The 23,412-nt window shown below is 43.8% G+C and overlaps 1 protein-coding gene across 1 annotated transcript in view; it reads right to left on the bottom strand.

Annotated features, from left to right (window-relative positions):
* The window catches only part of LOC126469208 (regulator of G-protein signaling 11), a 183,045-nt gene that overhangs the window by 56,894 nt on the left and 102,739 nt on the right, over window positions 1–23,412 (bottom strand). Inside the window, exons 8-10 of the mRNA XM_050096618.1 lie at window positions 20,225–20,298; window positions 14,969–15,098; window positions 10,034–10,255 (exon numbers count right to left, since the gene is read on the bottom strand). Of these exons, the coding sequence (XP_049952575.1) occupies window positions 10,034–10,255; window positions 14,969–15,098; window positions 20,225–20,298 (426 nt within the window). The remainder of the gene's footprint in view (window positions 1–10,033; window positions 10,256–14,968; window positions 15,099–20,224; window positions 20,299–23,412) is intronic.

The following is a 23,412-nucleotide window of genomic DNA, read 5'->3' as shown; positions in this document are numbered from 1 at the left end:
TCTTTTTGACGATTGATTCAAATGGTTCTAAGCACTAAGGGACTTAACATCTGAGGTCATCAGTCCCCTGGACTTGGAATTACGTAAACCTAAATAACCTAATGACATAACACACATCCATGCCCGAGGCAGGATTCGAACCTGCGACCGTAGCAGTTGCGTGGTTCCGGACTGAAGCGCCTAGAACCGCTCGGCCACCGCGGTCGGCTTTTGACGATTGTTACAGGATGTTTGCTTTCAGACGTTTCATCCCGTACACGCTAACAGCCATCTGTACGATGGAGCATGAAACGGGAGTCATCTGAAAAGGTCACCAGTCGCCACTCAGTGGGCGTCTAGTTCCAGTATTGGCGTGCAAATTTCAGCCTTCGTTGCCGATGATCAGCAGTCAGCATGGGTGTAAGGAACAGGTGCCTGCTACAGTGGCCCACACGCAGCAATGCTGGGTGAGCAGTCGTTGAGGGGACACTGTTGGTAGCCCCGTGGTTCATCTTCTCGGTTGGTCGCTCAGTAGTTAAACGTCTACTCGCTCGTACACATCTTTGCAGCCGTAGTTCAGCCTGCTCGCCTACGGCCCGTGGTGCACCACAGTTCGCCAGTTTCCGTTAGCGCTATTTTGCCATTCACGGTACACTTTAAACACGGCGACAAGCGAACAATTTATAAATTTAGCCGTTTCAACACTCTTTCACCCTTGTCTCGAAAGTCAATGCCCTTCTGGACGTCAGATAACGCTCCTTTCCTGCGTTACAACGACTGCAGTGTTTCCCGCGTCCCCTGGACACGCTTTAGATTGGGCTGGCAAAAGTCATGGGACACCTTGTGGTGTCGTAGCGCAGCAACTCTACGTAGCATGGACTCAATGAGTCACCCCTTTTTTTTTTACTTTTCTTTTTCCCAATTACGCTTGCGTTATGGACACAATTGTACGTCCATGGCTATTCCCTATGTCAAGAACTGTCAGACCGAGGAACGTATGTTTATTTTCCACGCCTACATCTACGTGATTACTCTGCTATTCACAATAAATTGCCTGGCAGAGGGTTCAGTGAACCATCTTCATGCTATCTCTCTACTGTTCCACTCTCGAACGGCACGCGGGAAAAACGAGCATTTAAATTTTTCCGTGCGAGCCCTGATATCTCTTATTTTATCGTGATGATCATTTCTCCCTATGTAGGTGGGTGCTAAAAGAATGTTTTCGCAGTCGGAGGAGAAAACTGGTGATTGAAATTTCACGAGAAGATCCCTTCGCAACGAAAAACGCCTTTGTTTTAATGATTGCCACTTCAATTCACATATCATGTTATGACACTGTCTGCCCTATTTCGCGATAATGCAAAACGAGCTGCCCTTCTTTGTACTTTTTCGATGTCATCCGTCAGCCCCACCTGATGCGCATCCCACACCGCACAGCAATACTCCAGAGTAGGGCGGACAAGCGTAGTGTAAGCAGTCACTTTGGTAGACCTGTTGCACCTTCTAAGTTTTCTGCCAATGAATGGCAGCCTTTGGTTTGCCCTACCCACAATATTATCTATGTGATCGTTCCAATTTAGGTTATTTGTAATTGTAATTCCTAAGTGTTTAGTTGAACTTACAGCCCTCAGATGATTTATCGCGTAATCGAAATTTAGCTGATTTCTTTTAGTACTCATGTGAATAACTTCGTATTTTTCTTTATTCAGGGTCAATTGCCACTTTTCGCACCATACAGATATCTTATCTAAATCATTTTTCAAGTCGTTTTGATCATCTGATGACTTTACAAGACGGTAAATGACAGCATCATCTGCAAACAATCTAAAACGGCTACTCAGATTGTCTCCTATGTCGTTAATATAGATCAGGAACAATAGAGGGCCTATAACACTTCCTTGGGGAACGCCGGATATTACTTCTGTTTTACTCGATGACTTGTCGTCTATTACTACGAACAGTGATCTTTCTGACACGAAATCACGAATCTAGTCGCACAACTGAGGCGATACTCCGTAGGCACGCAGTTTGATTAGAAAACGCTTGTGAGGAACGGTGTCGAAAGCCTTCTGGAAATCTAAAAATATGGAATCAATTTGATATCCCCTGTCGACAGCACTCATTACTTCATGAGTATAAAGAGCTAGTTGTGTTTCACAAGAACGACATTTTCTGAATCCGTGCTGACTATATGTCAATAATTCGTTTTCTTCGAGGTACTTCATAATGTTCGAATACAGTATATGTTCTAAAACCCTACTGCAAATGGACGTTAGTGATATAGGCCAGTAATTCAGCGGATTACTCCTACTTCCCTTTTTGGGTATCGGTGTGACTTGAGCAATTTTCCAGTCTTTAGGTACGTACGAGTGAGTATCTTTCTGTGAGCGAGTGGTTGTATATAATTTATAAATATGGAGCTAATTTATTAGCATAGTCTGAGAGGAACATGACTGGTATACAATCTGGACCGGAGGCCTTGCCTTTATTAAGTGATTTAAGCTGTTTTGTTACACCGAGGATATCTACTTCTATGTTTCTCATCTTGGCAGTTGTTCTTGATTGGAATTCAGGAATATTTACTTCGTCTTCTTTTGTGAAGGAGTTTCGGAAAACCGTGTTTAATAACTCTGCTTTAGTGGCACTGTCAGCATTTGTTGTTATCGCGAAGTGAAGGTATTGATTGTGTCTTGCCACTGGTGTGCTTTATGTATGACCAGAATCTCTTTGGGTTTTCTGCGAGATTTCGAGACAGAATTTCGTTGTGGAAATTATTAAAAGCATCTCGCATTGAAGTACGTGCCATATTTCGAACTTCTGTAAAACTTTGCCAATCTTGGGGATTTTGCGTTCTTTTAATTTTGGCATGCTTTTTTCGTTGCTTCTGCAACAACGATCTGAGCCGTTTTGTGTACCATGGGGAATCAGTACCATCATTTATTAATTTATGTGGTATATTTCTCTCAATTGCTGTCGATACTATCTCTCTGAAAACATTCCACAACTTTTCTGCACATGCATAATCAGATCGGAAGGAGTGAAGACTGTCTCTTAAAAAGGCGTTAAGAGCATTTTTATCAGATTGTTTAAATAGATATACTTTGCGTTTCTTTTTGGTGGTTGTAGGTGTTACGGTATTCAGCCTAGCAGCAACTGCCTTGTGGTTGCTAATCCCTGTATTCGTCACAACAGTCACTATTTGTCCAGGATTATTTGTTGCTAAAAGGTCAAGTATGTCTTCGCAACCGTTTACGCTTCGAGTGGGCTCATGAACTAACTGTTCAAAATAATTTTCTGAGAAAGCATTCAGTGCAATTTCGGATGATGTTTTATGCCTACCGCCGGCTTTAAACGTATAATTTTTCCAGCATATCGAGGGTAGATTGAAGTCACCACCGACTATGATTGTATGAGCGGGATACTTATTTGAAATGAGACTCAAGTTTTCTTTGAACTGTTCAGCAACTATATCTTCTGAGTCAGGGGGTCGGTAAAACGATCCAATTAATAGTTGAGTCCGATTGTCAGGTATAACCTCTACCCATACTATTTCATGTGAACTGTTTAGGCCTATTTCAATTTAGCTACAAGGCAAACTACCTCTGACACAATAAATACTCCACCACCAACTGTATTTAATCTATCCTTTCTGAACACTGTTAGATCGTTTGAAAAAATTTCGACTGAACTTATTTCCGGCTTTAGCCAGCTCTCTGTACTTACAACTATTTGAGCTTCAGTGCTTTCTATTAGGGCTTGGAGCTCTGGCTCTTTCCCAACACAGCGACGACAATTTACAACTACAATACCAATCTTTTCTACAACTACCTTACTGTGTTTTACATGCCCATTTTCTGACAGACGCCCCTTCTGTGGTTCCCTGAGACCCGCTAACCTAAAAAAACCTCCCAGTCGCTTCCACACAGCTCCCGCTACCCGTGTAGCCGCCTCCTGTGTGTAGTGGACTCCTGACCTATTGAGCGGAACCCCGAAACCCACCACCCGATGGCGCAAGTCAGGGAATCTGGAGCCCACACGGTCAGAGAAACGCCGGAGCCTCTGATTCAGACCATCCACTCGGCTCTGCACCAAAGGATCACAGTCGGTTCTATCGACGATGCTGCAGATGGTGAGCTCCGCCTTAATCTCGGAAGCAAGCCTGGCAGTCTTTACCATTTCCGCTAGCCGCCCGTAACCAGACAGAATCTGCTCCGATCCAAAGCGACACACGTCATTGGTACAGACATGAGCCACCACCTGCAGTTGGCTGCACCCTGTACTCTTCATGGCATCCGGAAGCACCCTTTCCACATCCGGAATGACTCCCCCCGGAATGCACACAGAGTGCACACTGGCTTCCCTCCCCTACTTGGCAGCCACGTTCCTAAGGGGCCCCATTACGCGCCTAACGTTGGAGATCCCAAGTACCAGCAAACCCACCCTCTGTGAATGCCCAGACCTTGCGGTCCGAGAAACTTCCTCTGGAACGGGGTGGACGACTGCATCCGGCTCAGAGACATCGTCAGCCACAGATAACGCCATAAATCTGTTCGTCAAACGAACCGGGGAGGCCCTACGATCGGCCCCTCGGAAAGTTTTTCGCTGCCTGCCAGACTTTGGAATGATCTCCCACTCGACCACGGGAGAGGGATCAACCTCAGTGCAGGCAGTACACGGGGAGGTCACAGCAGTCGACCGATCGGAGGACACGTGGGACGTGCTCGACGTCCCTCGCATCCCCGCGTTCGATCCCCCACAATGACGTCCCTTGGCAGCAGCCTCAAGCTGTGTGACGGAAGCCAACGCAACCTGAAGCTGTGAGTGAACGGTCGCCCGGTCAGCTCGCATCTGTACACAACAATCACAGTTCCTATCCATTACTGCACTGCTCCTGTTTGAAGCTCGTAAAAATATGTAACAAGCGAACGGTGTACTCGCCTTAGTAGTAGCAGGAACTAGCTATGCGCTCTCTCTGACGGTCTAACTGACACAGAGCTGTTCTAACCAAACAAATCACGTCTGAATACATATATAACAACAACTGAGCAACATAACATCTCTTGGGGGTGTAACTCATACCCCATTAATCAACTGCGTAATGTGGTGTGTGGAGAAAGTGTGATGAACTATAATTAGCTTTTAAGTACTGCCTAAACTGATAATTCCCTTCCACATTTAATGTTAACTTATGCATTCCCACTGCATGAAGTCTTCCCGTTTTCCCACCACTATCAAACATCTAACACTGCACACAGAGACGTGTCCGATGTTAATTATGGTTGGGTTTATTCGCATGTGGCTCAAATATATTGTTCTACATGAGAATAAATCGAACGAGAATACTTTCATTAAAATTGACACTTATTATCTGTGGACAGCGCTTCATTAAGCGTCGACATACATTTGTTCACAGCCTAGTCTACACATTTCTCTACAATTGTGGAGGATTTTATGAGCTCGAGTCGCGACTCTAGGAAGACAGACTTCCCTCCAGCAACGAAAGGTGAACGGGGTAGCCTGTAAGCAGGCAAAGCGATCCCACCGAACAAATCTAGCGTCTGACTGCAGAGAACGTCGGCTGGGCAGAACTATGTTTCACGTCACACATCACGTGGAACAAATAGTGTGGAGCTTAGTATCACACACTAACTCCATCCGAAGAGAGACCGACCGACCGCCGTGTCGTCCTCAGCCCATAGGCGTGACTCGATGCAGATATGGAGGGGCATGTGGTGAGCGTACCGCTCTCCCGGCCATCAGTTTTCGTGATCGGAACTGCTACTTTTCGATCAAGTAGAGCCTCAATTGGCCTCAAATGGGCTAAGTGCTGCCCGCTTTCCAAAAGCGCTCGCCAGACCTGAACGGTCGCCTATCCGAGTGCTTTCCAAGCCAGATAGAGCGACAGCGCTTAATTCGGTGATTTGACGGGAACCTGTGCTACCAAGGTAGCAAGGCCGTTGGCAGCTTAGTATCACTTCTGACTAGGATACAAATCACCTTGCACAGCATAACTGGCAGTGTTCCTCGACTGTCTCTACGACATTGTGCCCCAGAGCCTCAGTTCGAAACACCGCAGCCGCCATCATTCCAGTTCATAGCAGATCACTGACGGAAGAAGGATCCGATGCTCTTCTATAATGCATCAAAACGCATCGCAGTGCCTGCACCGGATAGAAGGCTGTAAAGCGCACCAATTGGACCTAGACTTAGAGCAGGACTGTCGTAGGTTGAAAAATTGTAGAACAATCTTTGAAAGTTGAATATATGTGTACCGTTGAATAAATATCTGTTTTAGACACAGAACAGTAGTCAAGACAGTAGTTGAGCTTATAGGTATGCGTGGCTGATGTTCAGCTGGAAGTCGCACCCGTTTTTATATAGGTACAAATGGCATCTCGATGTTTATTGTTAATATCGTATGTCCGTGACGAAGTGTAGCTACAACAGAGAATTTTCATTCCAAGAATCTTTTCTACTACTCAGTATATTAGGATATCGCTACCAAAATGAGAGAGACCATTTAAAAGTCAGTTGGTTTTACGACTCAATTTTGTGTTGTTTACTGTATATGAAGACGAGTCCGAAGTTCTGGTCACTTAGTCTCGTACCCTCGTGTTATCAGTCCAGGTGTTTTAAAGCCAGGAAAATCGACAGTTGGTCTAGCTGCGATGATTTCTGGCTCTAGCTTTGTACCTTGAAGTGGCTGTTGCTTAGCTTCACCCAGGCGACACGCGTAGGTTAAGGAATGGTATGTACGAGAACAGCAGGTGGCAGTATGTGCTTCTCCGCTGTGAGATTCGCGGAACACAGCTCCTCTGTGTTGTTGAGTAGCAGCCACGTAAGGAAACCAGACGTCAAACTGCACAACACGATGCGTATCGTAAGTGGATGCATCAAAAATACACCCCTGCAATGGTTACCAGTGCTGAGCCACATTGTCCCATTCCCGCTACGCAGAAATGGCTTCTTGGTCTGTTAACTTAAGAGCATTTAAAGTGACGCAGAACTGGCAGTGCATGAGAACATTCCTTATTTATCGCTGAGAAAGTTGAGGTCCAGGTAGCTGCAATAAGTCTTAGCGGAGCAGTTACTAGACACAGACCTCAACATCATGGTATAGTGGCGTACAGACTGGGTCGCCGGCAACTTGACGATTGACTGGCCCAGCTCCGACCATACACAAATTACACCGACTGGCTTCGAACTTCCCCGCAGAGAGTGGAAAGCTCTTAACAGGTTTCGAGCACCACATGGAGACTGCCAGAACTTTCTTTACAAATGGAGCAATTATTCAAGCCCTCAGTGTGACTGGTACTCTATGTCACACAAATGGCTGTATTGTGAGTGGCTGCAACATCAGAGCGTACCCAGAACCAAAACAGATCTGTACGAAGTGAAGGATGCTGCAGTTTCCTGGCGGGATGGCTTAGATATTAATATATAACGACACTAGTATAACCGATCGCGGAATTGGAAGGCAAACACTGTCGTTTACTAGTGGCAAGGCGTCATGAGCAGATGAGATAGCTGTAAGATTCTGCAAAGATTAAGTTAAAGAACTTGCTCCCTTCTAGCAGCAATTTATCGTACTCCTAGATCGTCGGAACAACGAAGGTTATCTAGCGAGTGGAAAAAAAGCATAGATTATTCCCGCTTTGAAGAAGGGTCGTAGGACAGATGCACACGATTATAGAACTATTTAGTTGGCGTCAATCTGTTGTAGAATTGTGGAATATGTTTTATACTCATGGTTTATGACGTTTTCGGATAATAAAAATTATAAAAGTGAATATGGATTTCGCAAACAGAAATCTCTTCCATGAGATCCATAGAGCAAGAGACGTCGTCGCTCAGGTTAATACCATGTTCCACGACTTCGGGAAGTTTTTTGGCAGTGTCACGCACTATCAATTACCGAAAAAAGAACGAGCTTATGGAGTATCTAACCAGATTTGCTACTGGAAAATTGGATATGTATGGTAAGTTCTATAGGACCAAACTGCTGAGATCATCGGTCCCCAAACTTACACACTACTTAATCTAGCTTAAACTAACTTACGCTAACGACAACACACACATCCATGCCAGAGGGAGGACTCGAACCTCCGCCGGGGGGAGCCGCGCGAACCGTGACAAGGCCCCTTAGATCGCACGGCTACTCCGCGCGACTTTGCGACTGAATTGAAGACTTGCTTGTGGACAGAACTCGACACATCGCTCTTAATGGAACAAAATCGACAAATGTAAAAATAATTTCCGGATTAGCCGAAAGAAGTTTGACAAGATCGTTATAGTTTACAATGTATATAAATGATCTAATAGAAAGTGTCGGACGTTAAGACTGTTCAGATAATGCGATTGTCTATAAGAAAGTGGTAACGCCAGAAGACAGTAACGAAAAAAAAGAACGACCTGCATAGGACTGATGGATGGCGCAGGCTCTGGCAGTTGAGCCTGAACATAGATAAATGTAACATATTGCGCATACATAAGAAAAGAAAGCCAGTGTTTTACAACTACACTTTTAATGCTAAACTACAGGGAGCAGTATCTACCATAAAATATCTAGGAGTAACTATCCACAGCGACTTTAAGGGAAATGACAACAAGAATAAATAGTAAGATGTCAGACTGAGATTCATAGGGAGAATCTCATCCTCGAAGGAAGTGGCTTATGTGGAGCTTGTGCGAGCGATTATTGATGATGATGATGATGAAGTTTGGTTTGTGGGGGGTCAACTGCGCTGTTTTCAGCGGCCGTACAAATTCCCAACCTTTGCCCTGTCCAATCTCGCCACTTTCATGAGTGGTGATGAAATGATGAGGACAACACAAACATCCAGTCATCTCGAGGCAGGTGAAATCCCTGACCCCGGCGGGAATCGAACCTGGGACCCCGTGCTCGGGAAGCGAGAACGCGATCGCGAGACCACAAGCTGCGGACTGCGCTTCTTGAGTATTGTTCATCAATATGGGATCCTTATCAGACAGGCCTGATAGAAGAGGTAGAGAAGATCCAACGAAGAGCGCGCGTTTCACCACAGGACCGTTTTGTCGGCTGGCTCTGAGCACTACGGGACTTAACTTCTGAGGTCATCAGTCCCCTAGAACTTAGAACTACTTAAACCTAACTAACCTATCACACACATCCATGCCCGAGGCAGGATTCGAACCTGCGACCGTAGCGGTCACGCGGTTCCAGACTGTAGCGCCTAGAACCGCTCGGCCACCCTGGCCGGCCGTTTTGTCGGGACGAGAGCGTTACCGACATTTTAACAAACTCCATTGACAGACGCTCTAAGAGACGCGTTGTGCATCACAGTGAGATTTACTAATGAATATTTGAGAAAGCACCTCCTTGGAGGAGTCGGACAACACGTTACATCCTCCCGCGTACATCTCACGTAATGACCAAGGCGAGAAATACGAGAAATTAGAGCCGATAGAGAGCATTGCTGACAATCACTGTTCCTACGCCCCATTCGCTTGTGAAAAAAGGGAGAGGACATCAGTTAGTGGTATCTTAAGTACCCTCAGCCACCCATCACGAGTTGGCTTGCGGAGATTGATGTAGATGTAGATTACACTTGCTGCCCATGTTCCTCAATCCACTCAACTTTATTTGTATAAATTTAGTACCCTTTTCATTGTTTTTTATTACTTATCTTATTGTTCATTTTAATGTTCTTTTTATAGCTAACTTTAATGTTCATTAACTGCTTATCTTAATTCACACTTTATTGGTATTCTTATTGGCACTTGTGACAGCCTATTTTTACTGGTCATTTTATAGTCTATTGCATCACACACGTTGCTGTTAATTTCACTGGATATTTCATATTTGTCTTACAAGTAATGTACAGAAAACTCGATGTACTTATTTTCTTAGCCCCTCAGATTATATAATGTAAACGTCCAATATACCATATACGTACAAGTGTTTGTGCCAAACGATAAAGAAATAAAATAAAATCTTGTATCAAGCAGCAGATGATTTCTGATTGAGTGACATTAGTGTGCGATGCAAAAGGGGCCAGACAGACAGAGAGGTCACCTCTTTTTCTGCAGCGGCTGGACGCCGGCGGCGAGCAGCGCCTTGTACTGTTCGGAGCGGACGAAGCGCGGGTAGCAGTCCTTCTTGAGCAGCAGCGTGTACACGTGCTCCGCCGCGGAGTCGAAAGTGAAGCGCGTGGGCGTTCGCAGCTCCTGGTGCACCTTCTCCATCGTCTTGCCGTCGATGTTGATCTCGCATGGCGCCCCCGGGGCCAGGAACTCGCTGAAATGTACAGCAAGTCTGGTTCGGCACACATCGATGAAGCGTTTTCGCTGTACGTTTGTGTATGTGTGTGTGTGTGTGTGTGTGTGTGTGTGTGTGTATGTGTGTTTGTGTGTGTGTTTGTGTGTCTTGGCAAACCTGAGTTGTAAACACGTCCACCATTTGGACAATTCTGATTAATTTATCGCGAGCAAACTATTTTACTGATAAACAAAAAGAAAGAAATGTTAGAGTATTTGTCAGCCTGAATGCTCCCTCAAGTAATACAATACTGGTGGGGAGTATACTATATTGCAACAGAAATTTCCATCCCCTCTGTCGAAAAAGCTATCTCATATCTCCGAGTCCGTAAGGTGGTAGTACAGCTTATCCAAGGTCAGGAAAAATTATGAATGAAATATGCTTTTCACATCACAGTACTGCAATTTTTAGCGGGGTTTCCATATGTCATATATTAGTTTAACATTGTTTCGATTTCTGCTGGTGATCTTATCTGTGATGCAGCAAATACAGTCGTAAACTCTATTGAAAACTGGAAATTAAGGTCTATAGTCGCAAATATATTACTCAGGTAAATGAAAGGGTACCCCACCACATACGTTCTAAACTGCATGGTGGTGGAAAGATATACAATCAATGGAAAGGTACTGACTTAAAAAGGACGCATAAACCTTAATCGTGTAATCCGGGACACTTTGGTGTAGCTAACTCATTTACGAAGAGAAGAAAGTTTGTAACACAGATAGATTCCGTAAGATGAAGATAATGACACTCGTAACATCCCCCCTTACCTCCTTTCATATTAATTTTCGGCAGTGGAAATTGTTAACTTAAAGACCGCTCTTAGAGCCAAATAGACTGCAGAAAAAAATAAAGCGTTACTAATTTGAAAAAGCGTCACTTTTCCCTATTGCAACGCGGAGGTGTGAAATATGACTCAAAAGTGCCTAAAAACGTCTTCTGTAATAATGCAAAAGCGTGGTACCGTGCGGCGTTATCCTCGGATTGGGCGACACTTCAAACAACAAGGTGTTCACATACGCGAAAAAGAAGGTCAGAGCTTAGAAGTTCATGGCAGATTTAAGATGAGTTAATGACGTCATATTCGCACCAAATTTCACCATTGTTCTGCACAACGCCAACGTGGACGGTTAAGTGATGGGAAGGTCGTCACACTCGCTGTTACCCACATCTCATCCCTACTCTTGAAGCCTCTGCGATGGAGGTCACAATCGCAAAGTCTAGCGTTGAAATCGTTTTTCTTATGAATGGTCGAGGAAGACATTTTAGACACACTGACGCTTGAAACCGACACGAAAAGGCCTCAGGGAGTGGCATAAAGGGCGTCTGTGAAACCACCTCTTCACTTGGAGCGTTATCTTACACATATTTCGCCGTCTAAAACGACAGTTTACAGTGCAATGTTCAACAGAACGAAATTATTGACAATCTTTGACACTACTGAGAGTCTCTGTACGATTCAATCCCTCTCTAAGTCCAATGTGAGGGAGAGTAGCATGGCCGCAATTTTGCTCTATTACAGAATATGGAAACAGTAGATACCGTTAAAAACCATGCGACGATGTTTAAATGTGATCTGAAGCAGCAAAGGGTGTTTACGCTTTTTCAGTCCTCCTGTGGCATGATACTTGGGGGGAGGGGGTGGGGTGGGGGCGGCGGATGCGACATCGTGAATCAAATGGCAAAGTGTCAGTCTAATACCCGCCCTGCTCCCTATTTCAGCAACACCCTCGGTGCCAACGGCATACCTTTGTTGACGACTTTGAAAATATAACTGTACATAGATAACCCCCTTGACCGACTGCAGACAGACAGCCCCTTCAACACCCCTCAGATCCCGCACGCCTGCAAGCAAGCATTAGAGCAGCATTTGAGCGTCACTAAGCAGACAAGAAATGGTCAGTCTTCCTGCTCCACTGAGTCTGCTACAATTTTTAGTACGTACTTTAGCTGAAGTTAAGATCATTTCTGCTCATTATTTCACCGCATAATCTAAACTAAAATTTAATGCGCTTCTTACGTCTCCTGTTCTCCATGAAAAAGTTTTAGACGCAAATTGTGAATAATATCAGTTGGGCTTAATGCCTTTTGGTTTGCTTTTCCAATCAACGTTACAAAATTATTTTGCCTTGCACCATTAAAATATACTGGTAATACAGGTCCTGTCAAGTTGCTCTTGATTCTCATCGTATCAAAATCAGCTTATCAAGTACATCGACTATACACCCTACGAACCCTTATTCTTATTGTAATTATGGAAGAAAGCAGTAGGCAACACGCTACAGTTATTTCCTCCACTTTCCGTGTCCAAATCTTGGGCTGAAATATGTTACAAATGTTATAGGAATGTTTCTCAGGTGAGATGTTGGATGACATTGTGAAATTTTTACAATATTTCATCGGCAGAACCGATGGACATCTTCAGATGCGACGAACACACAGCTCAGCCAAGACTAAAGCCTCCCATTTGTGCTAAACTAAGTAAGAAACGCACAGGCGTGAAGGTGAGAAATTCGATGACCAACAACCAAGATTTTCCAGTCGGTAGCAGCAGGGACAGCTATGCCCCCTGTAGGACAATGAACCAAGGACTTCACCGCAAGCGCATTCTCTGCCGTTCCTACTGTGATGCTGCTTTTAGCCGTGCCAGCGCCTTCTTTCTGGAGCCGCATGCCGAAATACGCCTCTGCAATGGCGTGTGACCATCCTCGCTGACGTCATCTGAATATTAAAGTTGCCAAGGAAGTGTAATCCGTTGGAAGACCAATAGTTTCCTTTGCGATCGCTGTGACTCAAATATTTGCAGCGGTGGATTAAAGACGTGTTCATTGGAATCCATATCTCTGTTACAAGATTCGTCGAGCTCCGAATTTTCACCACTGCTGTCACAGTGCGAAGAAGTCGACGAGAGAATTTTAATACCTTTTGTGGTGTCACCGCCAGACACCACACTTGCTAGGTGGTAGCCTTTAAATCGGCCGCGGTCCGGTAGTATGCGTCGGACCCGCGTGTCGCCACTATCAGTGATTGCAGACCGAGCGCCGCCACACGGCAGGTCTAGAGAGACTTCCTAGCACTCGACCCAGTTGTACAGCAGACTTTGCTAGCGATGGTTCACTGACAAATTACGCTCTCATTTGCCGAGACGACAGTTTAGCATAGCCTTCAGCTACGTCATTTGCTACGACCTAGCAAGGTGCCATTATCATTTGCTATTTATCTTGTGATGCATGTACCGTCAGACCGATGTTCACCAATTATGGACTAAAGTTAAGTATTCCAACAGAAACGTACTATTTTTGCTAGTCTCATATCCCTGACCTGTTTCAGACCTCACGCCAGCCTGCGTGAGCTTAAACGCGTGCCTTTCGGCTACCCGTCACTGTGGATTGGCTGTCTTGCCAGTCCACAACACCTTTGTATTCCATAGCTCGGCCACCACAGATTTCTCTCGTTGGTCCAGTCGTGTGTGTCGATCATTCGCAGCCTTTGTCCTACACGACGCAGCAAGTTTGTTGGATGTATGACTTTCCGCAGCTACGAGGAATCGTATAGATACCGGATCTTCTCAACCAACATTGTCCTTCATCGAGCCTTGAAGAGATACAAATTTCCTTGGCGAACGGAAGTCGCATTTAACTTTATGTTTCTTCAGCAATCTTCCTCTTCTGGAGGAAACGCCGCCGACCTGTGGCAAGCGATCATTCCTCTTTGTTCTACACTTTCATTTAGCGTCGCAGATTTTTTGACATGCTCCAAGTGTAAGGAAGGACGAATCTCCCGTCCGGAATATCCACTTTGCTGGGTACAGTACGAAGGTGGCGAAGCTCACTGAGTAAGTTCGTCCTCTGTGGACCAACGGCAGAAGCACGCTACGGTTGCGAAGGATAGTGATGGTCTGTAACTATAAATTTGTGTGCGTTGGTTTATGCCTTTCGAAATACAGCGAGACTCAAGAGGCCACCCTGATATCTTTGCAGCAACGCGTCCAGGAAATGTAGTTCGCCGTTTTTCTCAATGTCCATTCTCAGTTTCATGTTAGAATGAAGAAAATTTAGCCGTTGTAGAAATACGTCCAGCGATGCAGTGCAGTGTGGCCAGATTCCTAATGTGTCATCCACCTGTCGCCAAAAGCATGTGCCGACTGGAGTGCTCTCTCTTTGAAATCTTCCACAAAAAGATTAGTCATAATGGTCACAAGGGACTATGATTTGCAGCCCACAGTAATAACTGCCAGCTTTGCGCTTCCGCTGAGGTCCTTAGTTCCCCGTCCGACAGATGGCAATCTGTACTTCCCGTTACTGTTCAGATGATCTTCGCCACTGTCCACCGACTTTGGCTTCTTCACACCTGTACACTTCCCACTTAGAATTAGGCTAGCATAAAAGAAGGCTTATAGTCATATATATTCATATATATTAGCAGTGGTTCCATAACACCTAAAGATGTCCTTTAGACGCACTGATGCATTGTTGCTTGAGCAGTTCACAATGACATCCGATACCCTCAAGCAACCAACTTGTTAAAAATATATATATGACGATATCACTGCTTAGAAATAATTGGCCTAGATAAATTAGAATTGCATGACGTCACATCAGAAGATAATAATAACACATTTTTATCCGAAATTTATTTACCAAACGGACATTTAATATCGTGGGCTGCTGACAATTTGACAATAAAACTTACTCAAATATCTCCTTTACTTTGCGATGAATCTGTGATTGCGCGCTCCTCCTTAGGTCGTTGACGGCCATCCAGAACCGGATATTCTCGTGGCTGTATTCCTTGCGCAAATAGTTGGTAAACTCCTGTAAACCTGAGAAACAGTGCAGTGTCAAATTAATGTAGTTTGGCAGATTACATAGCAAGGTAATGCTGATAATAAAGGGAACAGCAGCTTTCAAACAAACATAAATTTTCTATTCTTGAATATGTACTTATATGTATTAGTTCAGCAACGCGTTGGTTCACCTTTGGAACACAATACAGTAGCGTTTCATGGATTAGAAAAGTCATTTGTCGCTTTCTGGAGGTATGTGACACCAGATCTACGCATAGCTCACGCAATTCTCTTAAACCACAGACTGATGGTTTGCGGGCAAGGAGCTGGCGCCCGATATCGTCCTAGGCGTGTTCTACCGAGTTCAGATCAGGCGAACTCGATGGCTACGACATCAACATTTCACTTATCGTGCTCCTGAAACCGCTGTAGCACAATCCTGGCCCTGTGACAAAGACAGTTATCTCACTGGAAGTTGCCACTGCGATTGAAAGAGAAGACGAGCATGTAGGGATACACGTGGTCCGCAGTAATGTACACGTAGTCCACAACTGCCACGGCGCCAGCGAGTACTACCACAGATGACATGGACGCCCAGTTGAATTTACCCCATTGCATAATATTGCTCTCACCGGCCGGCTTCCGCGGCCTTGCGCACGAATTGAACAACATCCTCTTGGATGACTTCCATTGATCCACGATACAATCTCAATTATTCCATTACCCAACGCCGTTTGCGAGATGCTCCTTCCCAGGCGCCGGGCGATAGCAATCTGCTCTTTGACAAAGACGCTTGGTAAGTGGATTTCCCCATTTATTGCTCGTATCGATGCTGGAATGATACTCCAACGTCTTGGTGTCTGTTTCTTAGAAGCACCACAGAGCTTTGCCACTCAGCCTTCTAGTATAGGATGTATGCCTGTTGGGTGTAATCTGGTATAGCCTAATTTGTCATCGAGAAGTACAGGCAGAACACAGGAGTCCGTTGTATGGAGCATCATCATGACTTTTGTGCGTATGATACGGAATAAATAGTGATTTTACACTAGTGGGACACGATATCCGCATAAACCGCCAGTTTAAATCACAGTTGCAGGTCTTCACCCACAATGGATGTAATGAATTGAAGCATAACGGTTTTAAAATATAACTCAGTTTATTTACCTATTTACGTGATGCTCAACGGAGCGAACTGTCTTGTAAAACTACGATGCGTAATACAGTGAATTCCTGTGTTCTACATCTGTATCTACATGTACATACATACTCACCAATCCACCATACGGTGCGTGGCGGAGAGTACCTCGTACCACAACTAGCATCTTCTCTTCCTGTTCCACTCCCAAACAGAACGAGGGAAAAATGACTGCCTATATGCCTCTGTACGAGCCCTAATCTCTCATATCTTATCTTTGTGGTCTTTCCGCGAAATGTAAGTTGGCGGCAGTAAAACTGTATTGCAGTCAGCCTCAAATGCTGGTTCTCTAAGTTTCCTCAGTAGCGATTCACGAAAAGAACGCCTCCTTTCCTCTAGAGACTCCCACCCGAGTTCCTGAAGCATTTCCGTAACACTCGCATGATGATCAAACCTACCAGTAACAAATCTAGGAGCCCGCCTCCGAATTGCTTCTATGTCCTCTCTCAATCCGACCTGATAGGGATCCCAAGCGCTCGAGCAGTAGTCAAGAACAGGTTGTATTAGTGTTTTATAAGCGGTCTCCTTTACAGATGAACCACATCTTCTCAAAATTCTACCAACGAACCGAAGACGACTATCCGCCTTCCCCACAACGGCCATTACATGCTTGTCCCACTTCATACCGCTCTGCAATGTTACGCCCAAATATTTAATCGACGTGACTGTGTCAAGCGCTACACTACTAATGAAGTAGTCAAACATTACGGGATTCTTTTTCCTATTCGTCTGCATTAATTTACATTTATCTATATTTAGAGTTAACTGCCATTCTTTACACGAATCACAAATCCTTTCCAAGTCATCTTGTATCCTCCTACAGTCACTCAACGACAACACCTTCCCGTACACCATAGCATGATCAGCAAACAGCCGCACATTGCTATCCACCCTATTCAAAAGATCATTTATGTAGATAGAAAACAACAGCGGACCTACCACACTTCCCTGGGGCACTCCAGATGATACCCTCACCTCCGATGAACACTCACCATCGAGGACAACGTACTGGGTTCTATTACTTAAGAAGTCTTCGAGCCACTCACATACTTGGGAACCAATCCCATATGCTCGTACTTTAGTTAGGAGTCTGCAGTGAGGCACCGAGTCAAACGCTTTCCGGAAGTCAAGGAATATGGCATCCGTCTGATACCCTTCATCTATGGTTCGCAAGATATCATCTGAAAAAAGGGCGAGTTGCGTTTCGCAGGAGCGATGCTTTCTAAAGCCGTGCTGATGCATGGACAGCAACTTCTCTGTCTCAAGGAAATTCATTATATTCGAACTGAGAATATGTTCGACTATCCTGCAACAAACCGATGTTAATGATATTGGTCTGTAATTTTGAGGATCCGTCCTTCTACCCTTCTTATATACAGGCGTCACCTGCGCTTTTTTCTAGTCGCTCGGGACTTTACGTTGCGCAGGAGATTCGCGGTAAATCTGGAAGTAAGGAGCCAATGCAGTAGAGTACTCTCTGTGAAACCGAATTGGAATCCCATCAGAACCTGGCGATTTATTTATTTTCAGCCCATTAAGCTGCTTCACAACCCCAGGGATGTCTATCACTATGTCCTTCATACGGGAATCTGTACGGGACTCAAACGGCGGTATGTTTGTACGATCCTCCTGCGTGATAGATTTCTCAAATGCTAAATTTAAAATTTTAGCTTTCGTTTTACTGTCTTCCGTTGCCAGGCCAGACTGATCAGTGAGTGACTGGATGGAAGCCATCGACCCGCTTACCGATTTTACGTAAGACCAGAATTTCCTTGGGTTTTCAGCAAGATCTTTTGCTAAGGTATGACGGTGGTAGTGGTTGAATGCTTCGCGCATCGCTCTTTTTACAGCAGCACGAATCTCTACTAACTTTTGCCTGTCCTCATTCTCCCGATCTTTCTTGTACCGCGAGTACAACTGTCTTTGCTTCCTGAGCATTCTCCGAATTGCGCTGTTAAACCACCGTGGGTCTTTCCCGTCCGCAACCCACTTTTTCGGCACATGATGGTACATGTAGATGTCAACGAATCGTCCGCCACTGTTATGTTGGTAAAATTTGTCCACCTGATTATTCTTTAAGATTGAAACTAGTTGAAAACAATAAAAATTAACAAAATAATAGCTTTTAGCTGTTCCGCGGGTCATTTGCTTATCAACTGGGTCAACCATAGACAAAGATCATTGATTGTCTGTAAAATTAGGTTTATCTATTTAAATTAATAAGGAGTGATTTATATGTGTGTTCTTTCGGTTATGTCCGAAAAAACAGACACCACATACTTAAAAATATATGCACCTAGCTGGCAAATTTGACCTTCAGTGCTGGATGCACTTTTTGTTCGATCTCTTTTGGGAATCAGTTGAGGCTGCGAGCAATAAGGACAATGGACATGGGGATACTACGTATGTAGCGTGCGACACATGGGAATTTATATTTGACGCGAGGCTTGCTCATATAGCCGAAGGGGTTATGCTAAGCGCTCGCGATAAGTGGCAAATCTGGATTAGAGTTCCCGTCCGCCACAAATTTTTACTTGTTGCCATTGGATTAATTTCAGTGCTCGATAGTTGCTAATGTCGCAATTTCTGTTTCGTAAAGTCAATGGGCTCCAACGAAAACCTAAGAAAAAAATAATAAAACGAGACGAATCGTTATTACATCGTTCTCATTATCGAAGAATCTCTCCTGTTACCATAATTTCTCGAGAAAACTAATGAAGAAATCTAATCCTTCACAGTCGAAGAAATTGTCAAGGTAAATTCTACCAGCACCATCGGTACTGAAGGAGTTGCCCCAGAAATTTCTTAGACGCAAAATGCGAAGGATGAAATCTGAAGGTACAAAATCTGGGGGTATAAAATATGTGAATATCTGATTTCGTCGTGTTAGTGCCATGTTGATATTGCATTATTATGTTGCAGCAGTAATAATATCTGCATGTTTTCTGCAGTTTTGGCCACAATGCAAACAAACTGATGGTTATATTTAGATTCATGGGAAGTAGTTTTAATATCTACATAGTCTTCTACGACTCCTAAGACAGTGGAATGTTGCTTCTCGCTTCCTTAAGTCTGAAGTTTTTATGTTAACCTAAAGACAGCTTTTCATCTCGACAGGAAAAGCTGTGGATAGCAACGAAATATGTTGCTTACGAGGTACTTGGCGATCGACGAGCAGAGACGAACAACAGGTAGACAACTTATGTCTTATCTTTTCCCATTATCTGTTTGGGTGGCCAAAGAATGGATTTTATAGGTCTATTCGCAAAGCAAATCTTTCAAGATGGTTGAATGGCCAAAATACAGCCCATTTGCTGACTCGGGATGACCGTTGAGGACAGTTACGGATTATGTTATTGAGATGGTCCTGTAAGCAGATGGTGTAGTTAGATCTATAGAATAACTCACGTCAAAGTGAATGTCTTTGAAACGGTAGCATAATTTTTCTTGCTCTACATTGTACATTCAGAAATGTTTAGTTTCTTCCATTACCTGTGCCCCTTCGTTTATCTAAAATGTCAGATGTTTTATTTTCCACTCGATACTGAATCTTTCTTAACTAATTGAAAGAGAGGCGTACTTACAAGTATAATACTTCAGATAACGGCTACAAATAACAAACAATAAAGTAAACAATGCATTGTCTACGAACTCTTGCGGTAATGAAATAAAGAGCTACAAATGTGCGACCTAAACTTAGGGGGCTTTCCCAAAAACGGCAAGTACCTATGTTTCAGTAGGGTAAAGAGGGTCCTATGTGATATAAGTTAGCTAGGTATCCGAAGGTCTTGACACTTGCAAATGAGGCGCAATGTAGGTAAGTTGAGACTATAGTTCATACTTTATCATAATGAAAGAACACAGATAATGGGCTTTTACTAGTAAGATTCACCTAAATTATATAAAACATAGTCTACAAGTGATAAAGATATTGAAACACATAATGGGTGAGTGAGTGAGTACTCACCTGTTGGGTCGGAGACGAGTTCTTCCATGGATAACGCCCAGCGTTTCACTCTCTTCTCTGTTGGAACTTCGACTCTGGGTAGCAGAAATGAGACAAGAAAGATTAGAAAGTATTATGACACATCAAATGCAGGCTTTAAGTAGTTAGCGCCCTATTTAAAAACAACAAGCTTCGAACTCGCTTTAGTCGTTGTACATAAATTGAGTATTTAACTAGATTGCTTCAAGACTACCTGATTGAAAAATTAACAAGTTGAAAACAAATTCCACATTAGTTTATCGCGAAGGCTTCTAAAAGTTTTGAAAGGAACGATTTGATGACTTCTTGTTCCTCTCAAAGATAGCCAACACTTGGAAAGACAGGGAAAGATTTTTTTCTTTTTTTTAAAAAAGTTGTTGGCTGTTGCACAATAAAATGATGTACTACAATATTATGGCAGCAGGTTAAAAATAGTTAGATTACGATTTGCACAATGTATAAATCTTTTGAGATTCAAATATCTGTTGGATGCAGGCAGACATACGTTAATCATACATTAATGTACTATCATGTCATGTATTGCTTGCAAGCAACTGCTATGTCTAAGAGAGAGTGCTGCTGTTCTCGCGGCAAATGAAATTAACAGTGTCCGGGCGCCTATTACTGGACATTAACGTGGGTTGTGTCCACCCTTCGCCTTAGCTTGAACTCTGCAGGGGACACTTGCAATGGGATATCTGAATGTCTGTGGAGGAATGGTATTCCAGCTGAAACCAGAGGAGGTCCGGAGCGATGTCGACTTTTTAGGTCACACCCAGAGTTATTTCGTTGGGTCTAGGTCAGAACACTGAGGAGGCAAGTCCATTTCTGGACTGTAATTCTCCAGAAACCATTACCTCATAGATGCTACTTCATGACTGAGTGAATTGTCACGCTGATACAATTATCGTCTCTGATGTACGCAGTGCTGTAAAATGTTTTCGTATCATTGCATATTTAGTGATTTCTTAATCCTAACCGGGGGACACACCCCATACTATAACACCAGCTCCTCCGTACTTCACTGTTGGCACACTGCACATGATGACAGGTAATACACTCCAGGAATTCGTCAAAACCAAGCCCTTCCATCGCAGGGTATAGTGTGAATCAACACTCCAAATCATTCGTTTCATGCGATATTTTGCAGCCACCCTTCGCAATGCTCGACAGTTCTTGGCCATCAGTACATGAGGTCCGCCTGGTCTTGATTCAGATGTGGTTTTTCCTCCGCGTTTTCACATCATAATCTCATCACCAACAGTCTACTTGGGAATAGTCCACGTTCAAATCACTGAACCCTCCTGACCGACCCATTTTGCTGCTGCTGTTCTGTCAATTCTGCATTACAAAAGGGGCGTCCGAATACTTTTGATTAGATAGTGTAGTTTGGTGTGTCTAGTGAATCAGATGTTATCATATTTGTGCTCACCTTTGACACGAGAGCCAATTGCGGGACAGGGAGTATACGCAATGAAAACGCTTGGGTTTATGATGTACTGTACTCTCCGTTTTAAAGGCTTTGTAGGTTGTGAGATTTTCACGTGCCGCTGTATCGTTGACATAAGTGACTACCCCAATTAGGGGATAACCACTTGTCGATAGTCAATTGCTATTGGAAAACGTGTCGATGGCAGCGATTGGTCATCGACTATCGCAGAATGTAATAGCAGACAGGCAGACAAGTTACTTGCCAACTCAGGAATTAACAACAGCAATATGTGAGTAGCTCTCTTTCCCATTACAGTATCTAGAGAATCAGAGGGAACAGAGATTAGAATGGGTGCACGAACACTACCGTTGCGTGCTCGACGCCTGAGAAGAGGGCGCCTGGGCTTCTGCGTCACGATATACGTTGGCACTCTCCAGTGGCGAGGTACGAGCGTGTTTAAAACTACGTGAAACGATGGCTCGTAGTAATACCCCGTTAAGGCAGGCGGTGGAGGTAATCTCGTGTGAGGGAAAGAAATAAAGTTGTATGACATTGTTGGCTGGGAAACCCGAAGAGTAGTTCAGCAGCCTTGTCCATACGAGTTTCCTTCCTTCGCACCATTACGGTGTGTGAGATTCGTTTATCAAGTTCAGTTTATGGTATATGACTAGAAATAATACGTGTGTTAGCTGTGAATAAAAAGTGTTAATTCGTTTCCAATTCATCATGTCAGGTCGTATTCCAAGTACAAAGACACATTGAATCACAAAACATTTCCACTATACATATATATTCTCCACAGCTGTTAGATTATACAGTAGTTTGTTTCGACAAAAGGAGATAAGTGAAAAATTTGAAAGAAATGACATTTCCAATTTTTCCTTCTGTTACGTTTTTAAGTCTACAGAAACTGTAGAGGATGGATTTCACGAAGTTCTAATTTTCATTACAGAACGTCATAACTTAAAGTGCCAAAGGACCTCCTCACAGCACAGCTTATTTTGGAGTAGTTTCGCCTAATGCTTTTAGAGTGACTGTGTTCATGTGTCTAGCACCGGTGACACTATTTCACTCCCTCACTGGAATTTGGCTGCGGTACATTGCTGCTCTTCAGTCGACAGCATTAATTTACAAAATTTACAAGCACAGGTTTCTACAAAATTTAAAAACTGTGAAATATGTACAGGCTTCTACTATTATTAAAACTAACGATTCTACATTGAAAATTTAAGTAAAATGTTGTTGTCTTTTAAAATACAGAGACTTGACAACGGTGCTTATAAAACAACTGGCTAGGCGCGAGTAGGACTCGCGTATTGAGGGTTCCGTACAAACTCAGTTATACGTGTGAAAAGTTCAGCCACCGCGGGAATCGAGAATCTCGACGAGTTTTGGCTGTTACCGACATCGATAACACAATATCTGTTAGGGGTAAATTTGGAGTGGGAAAACAAATGACAAAATAAATATTTTTGTGTGATATACGGTGGTTATGCGGAAAGTACGGAACGATCGGTCGCGAAATGGAAAATACAGTGAACATCTGATGAAGCTTTGCACAGATGCATTGGGCACTGTGTCTAGTATGCCCGTCGATTGCATCATGTCGCTCTTTTCAGTTCTGAGCTCACTGGGAGAACGTAAAGATGGCTAGAAATTAGCGTCTCCCGCCAAGTATCAGGACCTGGCGAACGATTTCGCCTGAAGCTATGCAATCCACATTACATAACTGTCATGC

This window comes from Schistocerca serialis, chromosome 1 (assembly GCF_023864345.2).
Source record: "Schistocerca serialis cubense isolate TAMUIC-IGC-003099 chromosome 1, iqSchSeri2.2, whole genome shotgun sequence".
In the NCBI taxonomy this organism is placed as follows: domain Eukaryota; kingdom Metazoa; phylum Arthropoda; class Insecta; order Orthoptera; family Acrididae; genus Schistocerca; species Schistocerca serialis.
This window is presented reverse-complemented; position numbering and strand designations above follow the sequence as displayed.